General features: G+C 48.1%; 2 protein-coding genes across 2 annotated transcripts in view; one reads left to right on the top strand and one right to left on the bottom strand.

Annotated features, from left to right (window-relative positions):
• The first annotated feature begins 597 nt into the window (after positions 1–597).
• LOC101980363 (60S ribosomal protein L30-like) lies at positions 598–1,004 on the top strand. Its single transcript, XM_005360187.3, has one exon. The coding sequence runs from the start codon at positions 641–643 to the stop codon at positions 986–988; it is 348 nt and encodes a 115-aa protein (XP_005360244.1). The 5' UTR covers positions 598–640; the 3' UTR covers positions 989–1,004.
• A 2,776-nt stretch (positions 1,005–3,780) lies between these two features.
• The window catches only part of Adora2a (adenosine A2a receptor), a 10,146-nt gene continuing 6,647 nt past the window's right edge, over positions 3,781–7,279 (bottom strand). Inside the window, exon 3 of the mRNA XM_005360186.3 lies at positions 3,781–5,491. Coding sequence (XP_005360243.1) covers positions 4,588–5,491 — 904 coding nt within the window. The 3' untranslated portion in view covers positions 3,781–4,587. The remainder of the gene's footprint in view (positions 5,492–7,279) is intronic.

Here is a 7,279-nt window from a genome sequence, read left to right as displayed (position 1 = left end):
TCATTGAGTGTGGTTTAAAAAAAAAAAAGGCCTGTAAAATCTGTACCATAATACTTAACTTAAAACATGTAACAGGGGCTGGAGAGGTGGCTCAGCAGTTAAGAGCACTGGCTGTTCTTCCAGAGGGCCTGGGTTCAATTCCCAGTTTACAACTGTCTGTAACTCCAATTCTCAGGGATCTGATACCTTCACACCAATGCACATAAAATAAAGCTAAGTAAACTGAAAAAAAAAAAAAAACAAGATTCCAACAGAGAGGCTGGAGGCAGTGTGGAAAACATGTAACAAAAAGTATTGGCGGCTCTATCCATAGGTAATCTTAATTTGCTACAGAATATTACATATATATATTATATCTGTAACTTGGATTCAATAAATAAAACTTATTAATAGCACGCTTGAATTATGCTTGTAGTCAGTCATATATATATATATATATATATGACTGACTACAAGCACAATATATATATATATATATATATGCTAAGCACAAATTAGTTCGTTTAGAGGGACAAGCTTTAGCCTTCTGTATACGTTGTCAAGGTTAAGCCTGAAGCAATGAACTAAAATCAATTAAAGCTCCCCAGCCATCTTGGCAGCTGGTCTTGGTTGGGGGCCGTCCCGCACCTAAGGCAGAAAGATGGTGGCAGCAAAGAAGACGAAAAAGTCTCTGGAGTTGATCAACTCTCGGCTCCAGCTTGTTATGAAAAGTGGGAAGTACGTGCTGGGATACAAACAGACTCTGAAGATGATCAGACAGGACAAAGCGAAATTGGTGATCCTTGCCAACAACTGCCCCGCCTTGAGGAAATCTGAAATAGAATACTATGCCATGTTGGCTAAAACTGGTGTCCATCACTACAGTGGCAATAACATTGAGTTGGGCACAGCGTGTGGAAAATACTACAGAGTATGCACACTGGCCATCATTGACCCAGGTGATTCTGACATTATTAGAAGCATGCCAGAACAGACTGGTGAAAAGTAAAAAGTTTTCCTTTAATAAAATTTTACCAGAGCTCCTTTTAAAAAAAAATAAATAAAAAATAAAATCAATTAAAGCTTGTTTCAAATCTGGTATAGTTAATAGATTATATGGGGAACCCTCAAACCCCTCAAAGAGAGTTGAACATGGTATTTAAGGTGTTTAATGAAAAAGGTCTTCCCTGGCAGACAGAATAGTAGCTTCTGGTAGCAGCAGCTGGCGCTATCTCCAAAGAACACGAGCAGCAACAGATGCCACCTTGAGCTGGCTTCAAGTGTGTTGACACACGCCACTGGGCAAAGAACTGCTTCATGCCTCGCCACACTGTGGGATGGATGGCTATCTCTGCCTCATTAAAGCAGGCCAGTTCAAGTTTCTCCCCCATAGAAAAATCTCTCAGATCTTTTTGTCTGGCGGCCAAGAGCTGATGCTGTCCTGTGTGGCAGCCAAAGACTGGTGACCTCTGCCCCCAACAGAGTCCTCGAGATCCCCACTGAGGATCACAAGCTGGCTGTCCAGATAGTGGGTAAATCTGTCACTCTTATTTGGGAGGTCACTTGGTTTATACTTCCAACTCAAGTTTATCCTGCTGACCTATGTCCACTCTGCCTTTTCCCTCTGCTCTCTCTTAGTCAGAATAAAAACCCAAGTTATACAATGGACTGGTCACCTCGGCAGGTTTTGTTTTGGGTTTTTTGTTTTGTTTTGTTTTTTGGTTTTTTGAGACAGGGTTTCGCTGTAGCTATTCAGCCTGTCCTGGAACTAGATCTTGTAGACCAGGTTGGTCTTGAACTCACAGAGATCCGCCTGTCTCTGTCTTCCAAGAGTGCTGGGATTAAAGGCGTGTACCACCACTGCCCGGTGGCAGTTTTTTTCTTTCATTCTTTCTTCTCATTTTTACTGCATCCACTTGCAGTGTCCATGTATGAACACTTACAGTTATGATCAGAGGAATGACATGTATACGTTTGTGTCTAGACATGTGTCCTCACACTGAAATTCTCCACTCACAGTGGGAGCCTGTATGGGGTAGATGTGGACATGGGACACTGAATTCTGAAGACGCAAGGAAGCCTGGGTTCCAGAGCCGGGCCTGGCTGACTGAAAACATCGCAGCTGTACCTAGAAGTCCTTTCTCAGCCCCTCATCCTGATCTCCTAACCCCAAAGCCTACACCTATGCAGCTCAGCCCGAAAGCTCAGTTGCCAGAAAAGGCTGGGGCGATGAGATTTCTTCCTTTTCTGCGTTTGTGGTTCTCTTTGGACTTCTCCTACCAACTGGGGACCAAGTGATGACCAGCAACATCCCTGCTCTCTGCCTCCTCACACAGCCCGGCTCGTTCGCTGTTCTGTCTTCAGCCAGTACAGACCTAAGGTATGAGGAGGGAGACGCTGGTGAGGACGAGATCACACTCGACATTCATACCGGCACTTCCTGGCCTCGCTGTCCTGACTAAGAGGCTTAGGTTACTAACAACGGCGGCGGAGAGCCAGCCAGGGCGGTTCACTCAGGCTTCAGAGCCGCTGAGAAGTGTTCTAGATGGTTCTCCTCAGTCAGCCAGGAGGACCTGTAATTGATGAGCTTGTGAAAAAGAGGCGGGGAGCAATTTGCACATATTCCTGCCTCTGTGTGAAGGAGAAGAGTAAAGAGGGTAATGGAAGAGTCAGATGGATCAAATGAAGTAATCTTTTTATTTTCTTTGATCTTCTTTGCTTTTGTTTGTTTGTTTGATACGGGGTTTCTCTATGTAGCCCTGGCTGTCCTGGAACTCACTCTATAGACCAGGTTGGTCTCGAGCTCAGAGATTCCTGCCTCCTGAGTCACGGTGGGATTAAAGGCGAACGCCAGTTCAAGAGACAGCTATTACTGCACACCATTTGGCTTGGTTGAGATCATCGTCAGTCAATTTTACAAAGCGTGAGTGTCACAGTTGAGTGGACCTGGACTTAGATCCACTTCTGCCGCTTGTTTTGCTGTGTAACCCAGGGCAAGAATTTAACCTCTCTGGGCTTGTTAATTGCGTGTGAAACAAGGCTCCTAGGGTGGTGCTGAAGTTCTAACACCCTTTTCCTTAAATCACAGCCCAAGAAATACTCAAGCGGCCCTCGGGGGCCCTGTCAGAACCACTCATGGCTCCCTGCCCATCCTGAGCTGTCATCACCATCCATCACCGTGAGAAAGCAGCATCTCCTTAGGCAGGGACCCAGGGGCCAAGGCTGGAGCAAGGGACAGTGTCTCATAGTTTCTTTGTTGGAAGGAAGGGAAGGCAGTTCTGCCCCAGCCCAGATCTGTTTCTGGGATCTCGATAGCCTCTTGGCTGCGGCGGGAGTTGATGGCCCTGGCTCTGAGGTGACTTACAGACAGGTCTTCTTGAAGCATAGGAAGAAGGCCCTAGGTATTCTCATTTTCCGTCCTTAGGACAGGAGGGGTTAAAGACCCGAAAGGCATGACCAAACAGCCCCCACCTTCCACGATGCCTGTGAGGAATGGCCGTGTCTCCCATAGGAAATATAAGTTTGCCACCCCATGCTCCCCGCTCTACCCTAACACACCGGCATTTGGATTCTGGTGTTACCCGGGCAGCCTGTCCCCTTGGAGAATAGGTGCCTGGAAAATCTCCAGGATGAGTGATGTAGCTTTTGTCTGTCTGTCCATATACACGTTCTCTCACGTGTAATCGCATGAGCTCACATGTGTGCATCAGGCCTGGCTAGGAAATCGAGAAAAGAACTCAGACATCATTCTTCGCGGATAAATTTAAAACACAAGTGTGGCTCATTTTATTTTATCTCAGGAAAAAAAAAAAACCACAAACAAAAACAAAGAAATCAGTCCCTCTAGGAGGAAAGGCAGTAGACAGGGCCTCTGACGGGGCAGCTCTGAGCTTCCCAGGCTCAGGTCCATGGCTTGACGGCTCTAACCTCTCTCGTGGGACCTGAGAGCCACACTCTGGCACCATTCCCTTTGCAGTTCCTGTCTTCAAGCCCAGCTTTGCTGCCCCGAGATGGCCCTATGACTAAGTGCATGGCAGCTTGTGGCAGCCCGAGAGGGTTGCCTGTGACTCCTCAGGATACGGGCAGGATCGAGAACAGATCCAGCAGCCGGGGAGGGGACGTCAATAAAATAGAAAGGGTTTCCTCACATTTTCATCTTCTGGAAAGAAAAAAAAAAGTAGTCAAGTGCCAATTTCCAGGCCAGCAGCTCCCTGAGCCCGAGACGGTCTGGGGAGGGTAGTGTACTATGGCGGGAAGCCTGAAGCAGCCATACCCCAACATCAGGCCAGGCCAGTCCTCCAGGCCACAGCTGCTCTACAGAGACAAGATAGAACTTTCTGATGCTTCTGGAGTCGGGGAATTGGTCCCCACCTTCAAAGACACTGATGTTGCTCTAACTAGGGCCTAATGCAGGGCCCCACGGCACGAGGCATCTGCTTCCTCCACCCCAGGCCTTTCTTACTGGGCTTCATGCTGCTCCAGCTCAATGCTCCCTCTTCTTAGTCCAAAGTGGGAACCAGATGCCCAGTATGTTTCCTGACATGGTCTTCCTTGTCTTCTCTCAGTGAGATTGGTCCAGCCAACCAAAAAGATAAAGATGTCTTTCCCTCAGGAAGGGGCAAACTCTGTGGACCACGAGGATGTTCCTTCTCTGCCCTCGGCCAGTTGCTCCCCTAGGCCAGGATGCTCTAGGCCGCCTTCCTGGTGCTCCACATCCCCAGGAGACCCTTGGGAACTCCCTCCGCTCACCAGCCCCAGGGTGTAGCCATTGGGCCTCCGTCCAGAATGGGGGGCACTGCCATTGGCCCACACCCCCAGGGGGTGGCCATTGAGGCGGAGGCTGACCTGCTCTCCCTCAGTGCTGTGAGACGCCAAGGCCCAGGCACCGGAACCCCCGGCCTTGAAGGGTTCCTGCCGCCTCAGGACGTGGGTGCGGATGATCTTCCGGAAGGTCTGGCGGAACTCACGGATCCTGTAGGCGTAGATGAAGGGGTTGACGACGGAGTTGCTGTGTGACAGGATGATGGCCAGGTACATGAGCCAAGGGGGGGCGTGCTGGCACGAGGGGCAGAAGAAAGTGAAGCAGTTGATGATGTGGAGTGGCAGCCAGCAGAGGGCAAAGAGCCCCACGATGATGGCGAGGGACTTGGCAGCATGGACCTCCTTCTGCAGCGTGGACCGGGTCCGCTCCCCTGGCAGGGGTTGGCTTTCCATCTGCTTCAGCTGTCTCCGGGCTGCCAAAAAAATCCGCAAGTAGATGCCCAGCATGAGCAGCAGGGGCAGTAAGACGAAAGCGAAGAAGTTGTAGTATACCATGTAGTTCATGGGCACCACGTCCTCGAACAGACAGGCCACCTGGCCCTTGCCGCAGGCCTGCGTGTTGTTCTGGCCGTCCTTGACCTGACCGCAGCTGTTCCAGCCCAGCATGGGGGTCAGGCCGATGGCGAACGACAGCACCCAACAAATTGCAATGATGCCCTTTGCCCTCATGCCTGTCACCAAGCCATTGTACCTGGGGAGAGAGGACCAGCGTTAGAGGCCTGACGAACAAAGGTCAGCGGAGCCGCAAGCTCAGAAGCCCACAGAAGCCCCAACGGTTCCTGTCTCTTTCGCTTACAGGGTCTTCACTGAGCACTTCCTTCTCCTAGCCTCAGTAGTATCTCTTGTAGGTGAGGTGCTGGGCTCGTCCTTATCATAGCTGTAGGGCTGTGACAGGAAGTGGTCATCCAGGACATGGACGCGATCTCACAAATGTTATGAGATTCACCTGGAGTTTGGTTTGGGAGAAATAGGTGATCTTAGGGGGACAAGTGCCTCTTCTGTTTGGGTAATCGTGGTTCCTTCGATAACATGATTTCCTTTAGAGAAGAACTAGTTCTGTCCAGGGTGGGGACAGAGCGAGCAAGATCAGACCTGTAGATGGTCAGAGCCACTTAGACTCCACGCTTGTTCTTCCCCATCGGACTTGAATCTCCACCGGCCTCAAGAAAAGGCTGTCCAGGTCATGGAGAAGGAGCAGAAGTCCCAGGCCAGATGAGATATCATCCCTCCTGCCCTCCAAACCCACCCACAATCCTCTCGGTGGAAACGAGACAATGATGTCTTGACATTTTCCTGGCAATCTTAATAATCAAGAGGTACTGAATGGGGTATGAAATAAGGCAGTAAATAAAAACATTCTTGTGCTGATTCCCAGCCCCGGGGCAGGGCTTGACTTGTCCACCAGAAAGTAGACTCCGCTCCATTGGAAATACATGATTACTTTAGAGAAAGAAGGGAGGCACTCTGTGGCTCAGGGTGGATCAGAGCCATTCAGCTGCTGTTCAGTAAGAGTCTCTGGCTGATAAAAAGGAGCTTTGGTAGCATCTAAGAGATAAATCTAAAGGTTTCAATTCTGGCCAAACAAGACCTATGCGCAGTGGTGCCCAGGGCGATCTTGCCCACTTGCAGTGGTGCCCAGTGGAACTTCCACTCTTCAGATTCAGGCTAGACATCTTGGAGAAGTTTCCTGCTTCATCTGAGGCCAGGAGCCCACTTAAGAGTAGGAATCTCCTGCATTTATCTCTACACTGCCAGCTGGTGGACAGGGACCTACAGCAGGTAACAAGGAAAACACGTACACCTATTGAGTCCAGACTGATAGCAGCTCCAGAAAGGCTTACGGGTAGCAGACACAGGCACCTACTGATATAAGACATAGGAGGAAAGCTGGTATGTGGCCGCCCTATCTTCGTCACGATGCAACATGTATGCCCAGAGTTAAAGAACTTACCTCACATGTGTGAGGCCCTAAGTATCATAAAAGAAAGAAAGAAAGAAAGAAAGAAAGAAAGAAAGAAAGAAAGAAAGAAAGAGAAAAAGAAGGGAAGAAGGAAAATGTATACCCAGTGTTGCTAGATCTCGAGAAGGACCAGAGGGTTTTTTTTTTTTTGAGGCAAAAATATCTCCCATTTTAAATGTTGCTGATATATAGATAGATAAGATAGATAGATGATAGATATAGATAGATGATATAGAGATTAGATAGATGATAGAGATAGATAAGATAGATGATCGATAGATAGATAAGACTGATAGATGATAGGATAGATAGATAGATAGATAGATAGATAGATAGATAGATAGATAGATAGATAGATGATAGATAGATGATAGATAGATAGATAGATAGATAGATAGATAGATAGATAGATAGATAGATAGATAGATAGATGATAGATAGATGATAGATAGATAGATAGATGATAGATAGATAGATAGATAGATAGATAGATAGATAGATAGATAGATAGATAGATGA

The sequence above is a fragment of the Microtus ochrogaster genome, linkage group LG2, assembly GCF_000317375.1.
Source record: "Microtus ochrogaster isolate Prairie Vole_2 linkage group LG2, MicOch1.0, whole genome shotgun sequence".
NCBI classification, from domain to species: domain Eukaryota; kingdom Metazoa; phylum Chordata; class Mammalia; order Rodentia; family Cricetidae; genus Microtus; species Microtus ochrogaster.
Note: the sequence above shows the minus strand (reverse complement) of the source record. Positions and strands in the feature narration are given on the sequence as shown.

Excerpts from the sequence above, each read along its gene's own strand:
- LOC101980363 (XM_005360187.3), top strand. The coding sequence starts at position 641 with ATGGTGGCAGCAAAGAAGACGAAAAAGTCTCTGGAGTTGATCAACTCT.